The sequence below is a fragment of the Numida meleagris genome, chromosome 18 (assembly GCF_002078875.1).
Source record: "Numida meleagris isolate 19003 breed g44 Domestic line chromosome 18, NumMel1.0, whole genome shotgun sequence".
Classification (NCBI taxonomy): domain Eukaryota; kingdom Metazoa; phylum Chordata; class Aves; order Galliformes; family Numididae; genus Numida; species Numida meleagris.
In genome coordinates, this window is record NC_034426.1 from 7673868 (window position 1) to 7690457 (window position 16590).

At 38.6% G+C, this 16590-nt stretch overlaps 1 protein-coding gene across 4 annotated transcripts in view; it reads left to right on the top strand.

The window, feature by feature from the left end:
- The window catches only part of BRIP1 (BRCA1 interacting protein C-terminal helicase 1), a 107795-nt gene that overhangs the window by 24324 nt on the left and 66881 nt on the right, over positions 1–16590 (top strand). For all 4 annotated transcript variants that reach the window (XM_021416116.1, XM_021416119.1, XM_021416117.1 and 1 more), the window contains exons 15-16: positions 9714–9873; positions 10602–10723. In XM_021416116.1, the coding sequence (XP_021271791.1) occupies positions 9714–9873; positions 10602–10723 (282 nt within the window). The remainder of the gene's footprint in view (positions 1–9713; positions 9874–10601; positions 10724–16590) is intronic.

The following is a 16590-nucleotide window of genomic DNA, read 5'->3' on the forward strand; positions in this document are numbered from 1 at the left end:
TCTATAAGCCAAATAATTTTGCATAGGGAGCAGGGAAAAGGAACTGGCTAACAAAGTTCTCACGTAATCCTCTTGGAAAATAGCAACAGGAGCCATTTTTGGTTACGAAGCTTCCAAATGACTGCTGCTTTCTGTGAGAAGTGGGGATGAGATGCCCTCGGTTGTTCTTCATTGAGCATTTCTGTAGTATTTTCTCCCCATAGTAGTGCTGCAATAAATATGAAATACGTGTAGGCAGAATAAGAATACGAGCTTGGGAGGTACCTTCTGGGTCATGGAAATCAGTATTGCAAGAGACTTGGCATGATGAAGTGCCCTCTGGCACTTGCTTTTTACATAGAGCAGATACACTTTCTGATTGCATCTGATAGAGAATAGAATCTGCAGCGACAGTCTGCGGCAGATTATTGGGGATAATGCATAAAAAAATTATATGCTCTACTGGTAGATGAGTGCTTTCCTTGTGAATTTCACACCCTGAGAGCAGTGCAGTTTAATATTTTATTGCACTGTTAGTTTAAATACCCTGAGCATACAGCATCAGGAAAATCAACTAAAAATCTATTACTGTTTCTCACTTTTGAGCTCTGACTTGTCCAAATGCTGCAAGCTGAACTGTTGTATCTAGTTAACACATGCTCACATTTGTGTTGTAATTAACAAGTATTTTTCCTACCCGTTAAGTAGAAATTACATTGGAAATGATTTTATGCACTCAAGGAGTGACTGCACCCAATTTGTGAATGATAGAATCAAATACTAAATAACAGTTACACAGGATTGTTTTTTCCTTGAGAACTTTAAATGAAGGGAAGAGAAAACGGGATGGAAAGAAGTAGTTATTAATAAGGAGGAACAATGTACATCAAAATCATGATTTTTAAGAGGGTGCACCTTGCACAGGATATGTTGCCATTAATGTTATTCTAAACCATTGCAACCTGCAGAGTTGCTTATGAAATCGTGTCTTAGAAAATCATAGTTGCCAGCTGGGGAAGAAAGTTTGTGAGAAACCTCTGCTCTTCTACCTAAGGAGCCCCATCTTATCTCTTGTTTGTTATTGAAATGTTATATACTTAGTTAACTGCGGTACATTTCTTTAAAATTTTCTTTTGTTAAAGTCATTGCATAACTTCTGAAAGTAATTCTTTGTTGCCATGACCGCAGAAAGTTCTATCACTCTCCATCTTCGTGTTTTAACATTTGCTTCATGCTTTGACTTAGATCTGGGATGGCGCAGATCTGTCAGAACACGGTCCTCTCCCAAAGGAGAGGTTTCAGATGTCTCTAAGAATCAAAGCTGATGTGGTTCCCTGCTTAAAACTGTTCCTTAATTTTCTTCCCATAATCACCAATTCAGAGCTGAGAATGAATTGCATGGCTGTTGCTGAGAAATTGTCCAAGTCCTTTTGCATGCCGTGATTTGCTGTCTAATGAGGGAAGAATGACCAAACTTTTTTTTCGGGTCGGTTCTCCCCTGTGGCCCCGCGCCTCGCTGCTGCTGTGCTGCCGAGCCACACTCACCCCTTCCTCCTCCACGGGCTGGGGAAAAGAGGTCAGGGCTGACTGAGCATGGTTTGGGGCTGCTGAAGAAGAGAACAGCGATACAAGATGCTGACCTCATTAATGAGCAGTTCATGTTTTCTATTTGATTCAGAACCAGGCTCTAAACAGTTCCTTTACGTACAGATTTTCCTGGAGTGTATTCTATGCGTGAGGGATCGTTTTTTCATTGGGAAGTGTAGTGATAGCCTAGGGTGGATGTACAAGCACTTCTTGTAACACGGAAAGCTGTTGTCTTGCTTAATTTTAAAACCGCAGGAAACAAAACTGTTTTGAACCAGGTTGGTTAGAAACAGCTGTGACGGAGCTCAAAGCCTCCAAATTGTTCTGCGGTAAAACAAGTTGTTACGTTTTGGAAAAAGATTTTATGTATTTAGAAAAAAAAACACACCTTCTTTAACTGTAGAAGTAACATATTAACCGTGTTATTCTAGAGTCTTTGGCGTGCAAAACATTTCATTTTTCATTACTGTTGTCGCCGTTCACATATTCCATTATTTAAGGAGGTTATTGAAAAATTGATGGTATGTTGGTACCAGAGAGACATCCTGTAGGCTGCAGTGTTGATTTATGGCACATGGAACACAGTTCAGTGCTTCAGTTTCCTGCTGGTGAGCGGCACTTTGTCACTGTCCCTAAAGAAAAATCATACCAGTGAAATCCCCCGTGTTTCCCCCAGGTTGACTGATGCATACTTTCCCTTCAAAAATGATTATGAATTATTCACCTCTTATTGTGCTGGAGTGTGCACATGGTGATCAGAATCTTGTTCTTAATACAGAGTTTTTCACCATGTTCAGGGTTTAGTTTAATTATGTAGCTGAGTTGCACAGCAGCTTTTATCTATTTTTTTTTTCCTCCTCCCTCCCTCCCCGTGCCTGCGTGGCCAAGCTCAGGTTTTACCCCGTGTTTCCTATCTCAGCACACAAGGTTGGTCCTGAACGTTTTTTTTCCTCTTACTGACTGTATAAAACGGTGCTTGGGGCAGTAAGCGTGGTACTTCTAAACTCAAATAGGCACATGTTCCACACCAATTCTTGGAAATCATAGACACCTATGAGGTTTTATTCTTTATTCAGGTTTAAGCTGATTTTCTGATGTGAAGATCGCATATGAGACCTAACTGAAAAATCTCTTAAAGTACATCACATGGTAGTGGTATAGATTTGCTGTCGAGGACAGTTTTCTCCTGGGAGATGCGTAGAGGAAAGACTCCATGACACAGAGCAGCTGATAAGATCACTCAGGCTTTGAGTTTTCTTTCATCATAACTCTGGAAGGAATGCAAAATGTCAGAGTAAGTGTGAGATTGGGGTCGAAGTCTCTTCACAGCTTCCTGGGTTCTGCCTCCAGCCTGCTGGAGTCCTGCTGAAATGAGACTCTTCATGGAGAGGAGACTAACCCACCCAATACGTCCAATGTCAGCAGTTTTAATGTTGGGATCAAGATTGGTGGTGCAAGCTTGCATTTGTAAAGTCACTTTCCTTCTAACTCCTTTTGCTTTAAATAGATGCACTCCTGTCTTACACACTTGATTTACATTTCTCTGTAATAAGCGGGAAGGGTTAGTGGTAAAATACACGCTAGAAAATCTTAGTCCGCTGAAAAGGAGAGGTTCTGAAAAAGGTGTGTAGCGTGTGTTTTCCTCTACAAGTTGTACTCATCTGAGTATACATTCAGATCTTGTTCCTTTGCATTGTCTGCTTTGATTTCAGGACTTTTCTAAGCTCTTTCTACATTTAAGTTCCTCTCTCTATTGCCTAGACTTCATGTTCCTTAGAACAAAGAGATTAAAGTCTCTAAACTTATTACGTTCCCTGGTTTAATTCTTGGTTTTAAAGTACAATGCTCTTTCTTTTCCTGGCAGGAGAAAAATGCTTGATAATATTTGTAAATATTTTCTGTTTTACAGTTATGGAGCGTTTCATTATAGAGCTTCCATGACACTTAGAGACAGAAATTGTTCTGGAATTAGTATTCTGTAAAGGAAGGCTAGTTAAAAACAACACTTCTCTTCATTGCTGCTTGTAGCCCCACAATGATAATAAATAGTTGGGGAAATGTGCAGTAGAAAGGAGGCACAGCCTCTCTTGAGCTAGAATAGCATCTTTGTGTGGCCTGTTTCCATTAAAATTCTGCATTAAATAAGTTTACTTTTGGCACGTAAAGAAAACAGTACCTCTTCATATACATTTATATGTGCATTTGGTATTTTTCTCCAGTTACCCGTTAACAGTGGTGAATTGACGTTCTATTCTGCAAGCAGATTTTACTTGACAAGGGAAATATTTGGGGCACAGATATTTTATTGCTCTCCTTAATTTGAAGCTTAAAATACTTCCTCTTTTTTTTTTTATTCTCGTGAATAGATAAGTTATTATTCTGTATCAGCTTAGTCATTCAAAAGAATGAATTTTAAATACCTCTTTGTATTGTGTCAGCTACGTTCCATAAACATGAAGAGGTTTCAGTGAATCAGTCTGTTGCTTAACCTTTCATGAAAATCTAATTGAGTGCGAACAACTGCTTGAATAATTCAATGGGCTGCGTTATCCTTGGCTGGTGTAGTCTCAGCCTCGCGCAGTGCAAGTGACTGGGTGTCATGCGGAGTTGAGGTTTTTCTGTTTTGGTGATGGATGTGATTAAGAGTAAAATCACAGCTGAAAAATCACACGGGCTGAGAAGAAAAAGAAAAAAAGATGAAGTATGGATTAGCTCCGACCATGTAAGTAAATGGCTTGTGGCTAAGAAGTGCACACACTCTTACCACCCTTTAGTAAACGTTGAATATTTTTGATGATATTCCTAAACATTGGGCTCGATTGCTTTCTCTTCATACGCGTCCTTTTTTAATTAAAGGATGTTCTGCTTTTTGGAGTACACTTCATTAATAGTTCTGGAGTCCTAGTTCTGAATTCATTTGGAATACCTGAATAATGCTCATCATGGTTTGTTGGTCAGTTGATTCAAATGTTTTCTTCCTTGTTCCTGGAAGGAAGCTCAGCTCGTTCCTTTCACCCAAACCCTTCCAGGCAGTTGACTGTCTCTTGTCCCTTCAGTCCTCTGTTCCCATTTCATTACTGTTTCCTTTGTATTCACTTTTAACCTCAAATGGCTTTTTTCTTTTAAACCTAGAAATAGAAGGAAACTACTGATCCTGTGCCACCACGATGACTTTGTAAACTGTTCTTTTCCCCAGGCTAAAAGGGGAAGGCTTCTAGTAGGTCCTGAAGGTTTATTGTCATTCAGAGCACTTATGAATGAATTCTGCCAATTCTGTACTTTTCCAGAAAGTCTTGAGTTGTTGAGGAAGTATTTTTAATAGGAGCCTGTCATACCGGCGTGTAACTGATGTTGAAAAAGTGGGTGGAGTCTGGCAAAGGATGGTCTCCAAGGCCCCTTTGAAATGACATGAATTTGAGGCCACTACTGTTTAAGCAACATAATAAATGCATTTGTTTAATGCATTTATTTTGGGATTATCGCTAATATAGAAATCACTTAATTCCTTCAAAACAGTAGAAGAACGTTTGACCGGGTAATTACCCATCATGCTGAATAGAGGAGAGCTAAAGTTAGAACTGTAGTTATGTGGTTGATTCTGCAAGCTGTGCCTCGTCCTGAAGGCTTATTAAAGGTAATGCAATGCCTATGGAATTAGATACATTTTAAAAACATCTGTGCCTTGAGATCATCAGAGGATTACTTTTGTGGAAAACATGATGTTCTTTATCCTCATAGCTTAAATTTGCAGAAGGATCTGTCAGTCTATAGATTTAAAAATATATATATTTTTTTAACTGGCAGGAAGAGGAGAGGATGCAGCTGATGTAAATGCAGTGTGAGTCGTCTGGGGATGCATAAAGCAAGCTGTGTTGTTTACCTGCAGACAGCCCAAATAGTGGGAAGCATTTTGTAGTAAGATGAGAAAACTGTGTTTCCTTTTGATGCAATTTCTTAATTTTTGATACTGCAAAGTAACAAGTGCCTTACTGGAGTAATCCTCGAAAGGTGATGCAAATATACCTCGTTACAGCGACGCCACATCTTTGTGTGTCACTTACACGTGTTGGTGGATTGAATGCTAACCCTGTTTCCTGCAGGTGATCACCCATTCAATCCTGAGCCCTCTTGGTTCTACCAGAGCAGAGCCCAGTGAAGGAAGTCCTGTTGCTCAGCCTCAGGGCTGGCTGGAGATGCCTGCTTTCCCTTTCTGAAGTTTTGTGCTGACTGTGTGTAGAACTTCTGTTTGACCCTTCAAACACATTTCCAGCCCACTGGAGACACACTTTGATTTGAAGCAGTGCTTATTCAAAAAGAAAATTCTAGTAGCAAACACATGAAGAGTTCTGCATGGGAAAAGGCTTTTAGATCAATGTTAGTCCCTTGAGAATCTCTGACTTTTTGCACTAACGGTGGTGCCAATACTGTGATTTTTTTATTAAGAAAAGCCTAACGGCTGCTTCCTTTTTCTCCTCAGCTACCCTTTGTATCCAGATAACAAAGAAAATGTTATGTATCTTAAACAGTTGAAAGTGAACATTTTATCGTGGAAATGAATTACATACAAACGAAGTGAAAAAATGCTGAAGTTTGGGAGAAGTGCTTTTTTGGTGTTTAATGCCAGATTGTAGAGGGTTACAAGAGATACGTGGAAATCTTGTGCACCTTAAAATACCTTTTGTTCAGTTGTCATTATATAAATGTATGGGTAACAAGATAGCACTTACTTTTAAAGATGCACAAGAATATGCAATGCAGCTGTTACTGACGCTAATTAAATTAGTTAGTAGTTGTTAAACTAGCTAATGGAGCTGGAGTTTGTTCTATCAGGTGCTACTTGGGTCACGATGGCTTCGTAATCCTTTTCTGTGTTGCCCTTGATGATCCTCTTTTATTTTTAAGTGTTCCATAGCTTCTCCAAGCATTTCTGATGGAAGGATTATTTCTGCGTTCCCTTTTTACTCTATTAGCAAGGTGCAATCCAGCCATGATCTGAACCAATGCTAAAATAGTGAAGGAATAATCTATGTAAGGAAATGTAGTAACAAATGCTTGTAGTAGGATGAGCTAAGGAGCTGTAGATCAGAATACGTAACTCTGTGTTGTTGTGTTTTCCACGAGACCCTTCCTCATCACAGGTGCTTTAAAAATCACAGTTGGTGCTACTGACTCTGCAAAAAAAGTGCATTCCCAAATTATACTGCAGCAGTGTGACTGCTGCAAGTTAACTTCTTGGCTTCTTTAAGATGCTGGAAATTACAGTGAACTTGCCTCAGGGTAAAACACATTAAACAAATCTTCAGTCTTGCTTCATGACATGGGAAACCCCTAATGCAATTTTTGGCACCAAATAAAACAAAACAGCAAATGGAAAGGGGCAAAGCTTTTCCTTCATGGACACAGGATGTGAGGGTTTAGCATAGGAGCACACCATAATGGCAATAAATGTTAAGAAAAGCTTCTCCTCCATTCCTAAACTTGAAGAGTGCTTCAGAAGCTGCCTAGAGAAGAGAACGCTGACAAAGATGAACAGTAGATCTAAATACTGAGCTCAGAAGTTCTGTGGGTCGTAGCTTACAGGTGTCTTTAAGTTGCAGAAAGGAAAACAAGGAAAAAGCTATCAAAGTAAACATCCTTCAGTGCATGGGAAGATGACAGATTCTTTCTAACAAGATTTTCTGCTCTCCTGGAGGAAGAGCGTTTGTTAATAAACCATTTGAGAATCCATTTTTAGGGGATTTAATAAAATATACGCAGATTGCCTTCCACTGCAGAAGCTATTATTCCCTTGGGTAGAAAAAGTGACTGACTGTGGGCATTAATGGTTGCTCCTTGTGATTCCTGGCATTATATCTTGCTCCCATTTACACTTTTCCAATCTGAAGTGGAATAATTTTTTATGAGAATCTTGCCTTTGATTCATAGCTCTTACGAGGCATGCATGTGTTTTATATTTTATTTATTTGTACGCAGTCATGTCCGTAATTCTGGTTGTTTTAGTGCCTGTGGCAGTAGCCCGGGCATTGTGTTTTCTTGTGCATAGTTTTCTGCATATAGGAAAGTTTTCATATCCCAGAAGTGCCGTTAAATGGGAGAGGTAATAACTTTCATCATAACCTGTGGATTTTCTGTTGTGATGATGCTGCTGATTAAACAAGAAGCCTGAAACTCTAGTGGTCTAATAGATACGTGCCTGAAGGGGCTGAGACAAAGGAGAAAAGATATTTTCTTAAGAATTTGGAGGTAGGTTTTCCAGTGCCTTCTTTCCGATGATGCATAGAAGTTATGCTACTTTCAAGTATGGGGGAAAGCCAGCGGAGCTGCGGGGTTAAGTACTTATGGTAAGGAATCTTGTCCTTTCTGAGGCTTTGATTCACTTCAATTAAGGAATGATTTCTCTGCTAAGAATGCTTTATAAGGGTGTGTTTGTGGAAAAATACCCATTGATTTCAGTAGCTGAGGTGATAGGAGCAGGAAAAGGCCGGAGCAAATAATCCCCAGAACTCTTAACATGGATAGCATTATGTATATAAAACTCAAGTTCAGTTACACCCAAGTGCATCCTGTCTGTAGTGACTTCCCGGCCTCCGTTTGTCAGCCATGGCAAAGAGAAGGCAGAAGTGAATTCAGTACAGCCCATCAGGTGGGTGCTTGGGCAGGCATTATCTTCACAGAAGGAAGAATGAAATCTGAAAAGCTGATAATGTTACAGTCAGTGGCAGCTCTAATACACCTTAAGTGGATGTACTTAGGTGCATCATTTGTTCAGTTCTCTTCTTTACCAGAATTATCTCCACATCATGGCCAAGAGCTGAGGACTTAGTGGCAGGCTGTGGGTGGCCAGATGCACCATCATTGCTTGCTTGTAATATAACCCTTTCTATAAAAAGAGATTACAGATAGGATGCTGCCGGGAAATGACCGAGCTGGCAGAGAAGTGGACGAACACAGTGACAGACACTTTTAGAAGAGATACTTTCTTTTGCAGTGACATCTGTATGCATGGGAAGTGTTACTGCTGTTCATCATTTGGTCTTTCTGTGCTTGTGTGAGAACAGTGTTCTGACAGCAGTAGATAATTAGAATTTCCTGAATAGGAGCTTGAACAAAGCTAGTCAGCATTCAAAAAGCAATGTACTATTTGTCCCCTCTGATCTGGATGTACCTCAAAAGGGACTGACCCAAGTACTTAATGGCAGAGAATAAATTCAGGTCTAGTGTTAGGAACGTGAAATAAGTAAGTGCTCTTGTATTAAGAGATGAATTTTGCAACCATACAGGATCCTTTGGGTTTTTTTTGTTTGTTTGTTTTCTGGAATACATCAAAGAGGCAAATGGGTTAGGAGCCAAGGGATGCTGCAGCTCCTTGGGCACGGGGCTGGGACTGGTGCTGGTTCCAGATGGAGCACTTCAGTGAGTGGGGCTGAGGGAAGTACAGACAAATCAGGAGCGTAACCCATATTATGGAGTCTGTGAATTTAAAACCTTTTACATCTACAGAGCACAGCAACTCTACTGCCCAGCAGTTGGTGATGACACACTGAACACTATAATGAGTGAGATCAAGTATTTACCTCCTGTCCACTGAAACAAATCAACTCAGTTCATGCTAAAATGTGTTAGTTACTTTTTTTTTTTTTGGTCTGAAGGAATGTGCTGTGTGCCATCAAACAAATATATTAGGTGAAGGAATGACTTCTGCTCCCTACCTTCATAATATTCAGTCTAGAAACTGATGGGAAAAAGACATGTGATGGCAGCTAACTGCAAAATTGACCTCTGCCCACCTGAATTCAGTTTCTGTGATACTTCTAGACTTAGCTTTATATAATGCAATACATATTTTTATTACGCTCATACTACATTTAGAATGAGATTCTTTGCTTACAAGATTTGACCACGTGCTGATTTGGAGTAAAGTAAGTGCAGTTCAGAGTCTGGTAGCTATAACAAAGCTGCCAGGCCCTTGAAGCAGAGGAGGCTGCTGATAAATACCTGCATCAATACCAGTATTGCATAGCTGTGGAACTTGTATTCCTAAACACAAAAACTGAAGAATACAATTGCACTGCAGTGTCTTTGCTTTATTTGGACAGTTTGAGGAGCTGATCGTTTATTTCAGCTCTTCTGGATTTTTCTCTTCTCAGCTGCTGGACAAATTGAAGGATCGCTGGATGCACACTGGCTTATGGAGAAACCTGGAGCTTGTTAAGACAGTCATTGCAGAGCCTCAAGGAGGAGCAAAAAGTGACTTCGATGAACTGCTGAAAATATACTACGATGCAATAAAATTTAAGGGAGAAAAAGGTACTTGCTGCAGACAAAATTAGTTATACTGTCTCTTCAAGTTCAAAAAAAGAAGTGGTATTATTCTTAACAGTTATAAGATATAGAAGTTAACTTAAGAGTTTATCATCTTAATAATTTCTTGTTGTAAGTGAGGAAGATTAAGTGCTGTTTCCATTGTTGCATGAGGATAAAGGGACGCACAGGATGATGCACAATCCCGATAGTGGTATCCAAAAGGCAGTGAACTGTGCAGGGATGTGCATTTGTGTGTCCAGCAGAGTGCAGGCTGGCTTCTCAAAGAATCAATTTTACCATACATTGCACGGCTTTGATTTACATCTTATATTACAGCTACTATAGGATTTCTTTTCTAAATACCTGATTATTAGTATAAAGAATTAAGGATGATAGCATGTCCAAAATAACATAGTTTTTGGAATGCAGAACTGAGACATTGTAGTAAATGCATATGGTTCATGCGTAATTAAGTACCACTCTCTTTACATAATGGAAAATTATTTTGTTGCTTCTATTAAAAGTCACAATTTTATCAATGAAAATAGAGTTGATCTCATCTCTCTAATTAAAAAAATGTTTCTAATGTTAAATCCCCTCACCTTTTCCAGACAGATAGAGGATGTGTTATGCTGTATTATGTTGAACTTTTTAAAGATATTGCTGAAACTTTCTTTTGATGTTCACTTTACCCTTGGGAATGATGCATGTCCCTCTTTGGCTTCTTCAAGATGGAGCACTCCTTATAGCTGTGTGCAGAGGAAAAGTTAGTGAAGGCTTGGATTTCTGTGATGAGAATGCCCGAGCAGTTATAACCATAGGTATTCCGTTTCCAAATGTGAAAGACCTTCAGGTAGGATATCGATATCGAATTGAAAGAGTTGTATGTTATTTTTTGTATCCTGTTTGAAATACGAAATATGCACAAAATTAATTGGGAATGTTTACCCTTGGACTCCTGTCAATCTTATTTGAATTCTTTGTTACGTTCTAAACAGTGAAGAGGAGGAACAGCTCACCATGTCTTGTTGACCCATTTCTATAATTCTAAATACAGGTATATTGTCATAGATAAAAAATACCATAGATTTGTTTGATACTGCTAGTGAAGGCTTTTGCATTGTTAAAATGCTCTTTTTTGCCTAAAGGTAGTATTGTGATGTGTCTCTAATTGAAGAAATTTAAGACTATTTGTCATATTCAGCAGGTGGCCAAAGTAACATCCTGTTGCTTTTGTGCTGCTGTGTAATTGCCCACATTGACACTTCCTTTCCTTTGACTTCCACAGAGCTCATCTTGTAGTTAGATAATGTTCCATGAGATCAGGCAGTTTCTAGCTGAGGCCAGGCATTTATTAAGGAAAAGAAAGCCAATGAATATGGAAAAGTATTTTTCTAGACTGACTTTCTACTTAGTGAAAAGAATGTATATTATTAACTTGTATGTAAGATCACTAAATATAAGCTAAGTGCACCACGGTTCACTTCTGACACTTTTCTTCTCAGCATGATGGCCACTGTCTCTGTTTTGTCTTTTTGTGTACCTTGTAGAGCATTTTTAGACTTCTTCATGAAGCTAAGAAACAAGTATCACAGAATAAATATCAGAAACAGCTGGATTCTTGTTATTAATGATGCCAAATCAAACAAGAAAACCGTAGGCCTGCAAGCTGCCTCAACTTTGGTTTTAGAGATGTGTTCTGAGCTTAAGTGAACAGCCAAAGACTTCTTTGTTGTCTACGGCATGTGCCTAGTTAGAGCCTTGGTAGGAAAAACCCACATCCTATGAGGACTAGTAGGGTTATGTTAGCAGTGGCTGCCTAGTGCGGTGTTCTCTCAATGTTTGCATAACTTTCTGGAGGCGCTGATTCAGCCGTCACATTTCTCTTCTCCTAAAACATAATACTCTGTCCTTTAGTATAAAAACATGTACATTCAGAGAATATTCATCACAGTTTCTAGAGTTAGAAATGCTTTGTGTCAGAAATGTTCGCTGAAATGATATTTTGGAAACACTTGGTCTGTAGTAGAGCTGGAACTCTTACATTTCGCTCTGAATGATTTCCAGAATGTCAATATTTTTGTATTCTAAATTATACAAAATTGAATTGAAAAGTATGTATCAGCAGTGAATTATGCTCACAATGGATTATGTTCTTTAAGGTTAAAATACTGCCTTTGATTTTCTTTTGGATATAACCAAATATATATTATAATAGAAATTTGGGCAGTGCACCTCATTACTGGTAACGGCTCCAAAATACCAATGTTAGGTTGATCTTTTTTTAAATCAGACTGAAGCAAACCTCTAAATTTTTAAGTAAGGATAGAAACAGTAGCTGCCAAATTGCACACAGCTAAAGGTTTGTATGCGTATATTTAGATACAGTAATGCACAAAGCACTGCACTGATCAATTCTAAATGAGAGAAGGGCATGCACTGGTCTCTTAATATCCGATGTGAGGAGCTGGCTGCTGTGTAGTGGTGCTGCTAGAATAGTGCTAGGGGAAATTGTTCTTACTGTGAATGTGTCTTTTGCTCAGCAGCTTGGATTCAAAGTGATATCCAGCTAGCTGTACTTCCCTGCAGGTTGCAAGTTTTATGTCAAACCAGTGTGGTATCTGATTGCCGGGGGGCTAAACGAGGCTTGCGCCATTCTGTTTGTGATGCAACTTCATTTTCTAACCATACTTTTAAAATTAGATCTTAATCTTTTGAAACTGAGATGGGAATGGGACTTTAAAGTGCAAGTATTTGAACATCAACTTTCATGAAACAGTGGAAATAATTGATAAAAATTGTCACGAAGGATAATTGCGGTATTTTATTAAAATACATTTTCCCTTTCAGTATTGTTTTCAAGGCATATTAGTAGTGTTTGTCTTAGTAAGAACACAGGAATTCTCTCTTCCAGGTACAAGTGAGTGACTTTCTTTTAGGGTGTTTGATCTTAATGTGAATGTACAATTGCTTCATTTGAAATTCATTTTTTCTCCTGGGATTCGAAGAATCCAGATTTTAAAATATTAGAGGACACTGTTTTGTCTCTTTTCTTTTTGTAGGATTATCAGAACTGTGAGTTCCTAAATGAAATGGTTCAGAGTTAATAGGATAGTTAAGACATTTGCTCTTATGATATATGTGGCTGGCTAAATACTGGAAAATTTAGAACTTCCAGCTTTGAAGATTTGCACAGAGCTTGGGTTCTGAGCAGACAATTCAAAACATAGTGACACAAGTCAAGTTAAATCTAAGTAGACATACTCCTGTGGAAACAGCTACGTCTGTTGTTTTACAAAGGAATTGATGCTTGGTAGATGTACTGAAAAAACTGATAGGATTATTAATAATGATATCCCTTTATAAATAGAAAATGCAAGTGGTTAACGGTTCCCTAGGAAAATTCATGGGATACTTCTGAGATTGGTGTAAGTAAGAAAAAAGTGCTTTTTCTACATAAAAAATACTCTTGCATGTCTGCTTTTTGGGTTAGTAAAAGTCCTCTTAAGTCTCAGTTCTGTAACCCCTTACTCCTGCACGTAGCTCTTACTTGTGTGAGTAATCCCTTTAATACTACTAGGGCTATGCACAGTCATAGGGGTTTATTGAATTGTACCTTTGGAGACCAATATTTTATGTTGGCAGCTTGATGTTGGCTCATCTCCACTAATATTACTTGTCTGTGATCAACCTGCTTTCTAAATATATTTTATGGTTTGTAACTTGATGCTAATAGCAGTGAACGGCAATATTAGAGAACATAAATAATGTGGCAGAAAAAGATGCGTAATCCCACATACATGTTCTCTGATGCTAACATAGTATTCATTAATTCCTGTTATATATTTTGAGTTGTGGCACTTTGGATCCAGGTATCAGTCTTGGAGAGGAAACTCATCACCAAATATGATGTAAAATATCCAATATTATTTTCTCCATATGTGTGTTGTAAGTATGTGCTACGACTTCAGGTGTTAAAAGGCGAGCGTTTGGTCTCCTTCAGTAACTGTATGTTTTGTATGTCGCATTATTTTCTGTAGAATCTTTAAAGAACATAATTTTGTTTCTTTTCCAGTTGCTCCACTGAAGAATTTTAAGCACGTGGTATCTGACGTTCGCTCGCTGTCACAAAGAGAAGAGTCTAAAACTCTTTGTCAGTGTTAGGAAGCAAGCAATGATTAGGGTTCATAAGTGTACTTAATAATAACAATACTGTGTTCGGAAAGAGAGGCCAAAACCGTAATTCTCTATGATTGAAAATGGTTTCATATTGCTGAAGAATCAGGTTGCTAAAGCAAAATATATAAAAGAAATGTTCAAGTATTGCTTAAAGCTACGGTACTCTCAGTGGTAGGGTTTGGCTCTTGTGAAGCAGGAAAATGTATTTCAGAGCCAAAAATGACTTCTTTGGCTGTGACCAGGATTTCCTCTGCCCACCTCTGGGACCTGAAACTAGAGGTAGGAAAATCTGATTTTGGAGCCAAGTGTGACTTGTTTAGTTCAAGTCATAATTTACTGCTTTTACCTTGGGGACCTGAAAATAAAGGAACTCGCTATGAAATGTTGATAATGGGCGGCTCTGAAGTGCAAGCATTAAGCTAACTTTCCCAGAGAGCATTTCTTCACTTCCACCTTTCCAGATGCTTTTGATCGTAGTACAGTGGAGTGTACATAATCAAATAACAGCAAAGAGAACGTAGCAAAGAAGAGAGGAAAACATAGTCAAACCCTTTAACATCAATGGGTGTGCAAAAAAAAATAAGGCTGGACTTCCTGTGCCATGGCATTACTCAAGAACGATAGCTGAGTTTGCCTTTAATGAGAAGTATTTCCCCTTACTGTGCATATGAACTATGATGGCAAATATTTATCATTTCCAGAGACATAATTTGTAAAATGTGAAGGAACACATCATTTCATTTACAGTTCTCTTGGTTACATGCAACTTCAAGCAGCTGTAAGGGCTGAAGTTTCTTTCTCTTCTTGAGGGATCAAAAAATTGAGATATTTGTATCATTTCAGATGTTTCTTAGAAACTTTACCTCATCTTTCCTGTCAAATTTAACTTCATAAAAGCCTGAAATGTGTGTGAAATCATTTTCGGATGACCTGACATCAGTATGATTTCAATGATTGTGGAAAGTGCTCTTTTTTCTGGTGTGATTATCTATCTTAATAGTTTTCAAAACCCGAGTTATGTTTTCTTTCTCCTTCACTCCATTACTGAGGGGAAAAATACAAAGTGAGGAGCAGAGATGAATGAATGGAACTTTCATAGGAAAGCCAAACATCATAGTATTTTATTTATTGAATGTCCTCTAAGAGGAACATACTGAGTAGGGTGAAAGTGCAATGTATGTACATTCTTGTATGTGTACATGTACACACATTTCTTTCTTCCATGCCACACTTCAATCTTATTTTATATTTTAATTCTAAAGTAGCTTCTTAAAACAATAAATATGTAAGGAAGAAATGGAGTATTGGAATATGCAATATTATATAGTAAGCCTTTAGGTATTAAATCTATACACTTGCTGGGGCAGCATACTTCTAAATTTTGTAGAAGAATTCAGCCAACACTGGTCCTGTCTTGCAGCAGAATCCTGTAAATATTTCAGCCTGCTCTGATGTTGTTTCTGAAGGAGTAAGGCAGTGTGCTGAGTCGCACCATGGCAAGGTGACTGGCTCTGGATACTGCACATCTCCATCGCTTTTTTTCTTCTCCCCAAAGGAAAAGATCAGGATGCAGAGCAACTTCTGTTACCAGACATGTATGTGGAAGTGTATATCAAAATAAGCTCTTCCCTTGAGATTATTTTTATGTCTCATTTCAACAAAATTCTGGTTGAGGTGAGGTCTTGTTTTGCCTTGCTGTAACGCCTCACGGGCAATGCAGTAAATAGGTGAGGTGTGGCAGCTGCTTACATTAGCAGGAAGATATCACAGAAGCCTTTCACTTCTCACCTTTCCTGAAACAAGAATGGCTGTAGAAAGTCAAAGCCAGCCTCACTCTTCTTAAGTGGAGGCTCCATTTGTGGGAGTAGCTGCAAAATCCTGTGGAATAGAGCATTCCTGTGGCTAAACAAGGTAACGTTTCAGTTCAGCTTTACTTGTAAGGCTGCTGGATGGCATTTTTCTTCTGCTGGTGCAAGGCTAATGTCAATATGTTGCCATAGATTACAGAAATCATCTCTGAATATATCTGGAAGTTAAGCCTTTGGATAAATAATACCGCAAATCAAAACTTTTCCTTTACCTTTAATAGTTTACTTTTATGATCCATAAAAAATTCCGAAGTGATTTTCTTGTGTTTATCTTATCCTTAGCAAGTAGCGTTGACCTTTAAGTTTTTACTTCACTGTCAAAGTATGTTGAAAGCTTTAAAAGTGAAGCTATCACCTTGGGGATTTGTAAGGATGACTGACACTTACCACTTCACCTCTGCCGCTGCGGCACCGAGCGTACACAGCAACGTTGTACCTCAGGGGAAGCTGGTTGATTTTTTTCACTTCTGCTTCAGTGGAAATGGATTGAATTTTCTCTTCAGAGGAGAGTTTTGGTTGCATTAGATTTTAATCAAGTCACTTGTTCACAGTCCCTCCAAGCCTACAAGACTGAGATGAGTAGATGGGCCTGGGGTGAATGTGCTACAAGATTTGTCAAGCCGTAAAACTCCAGGATCTCAGAGATGCCGCGTGGTGTAGCTGACATTACTCA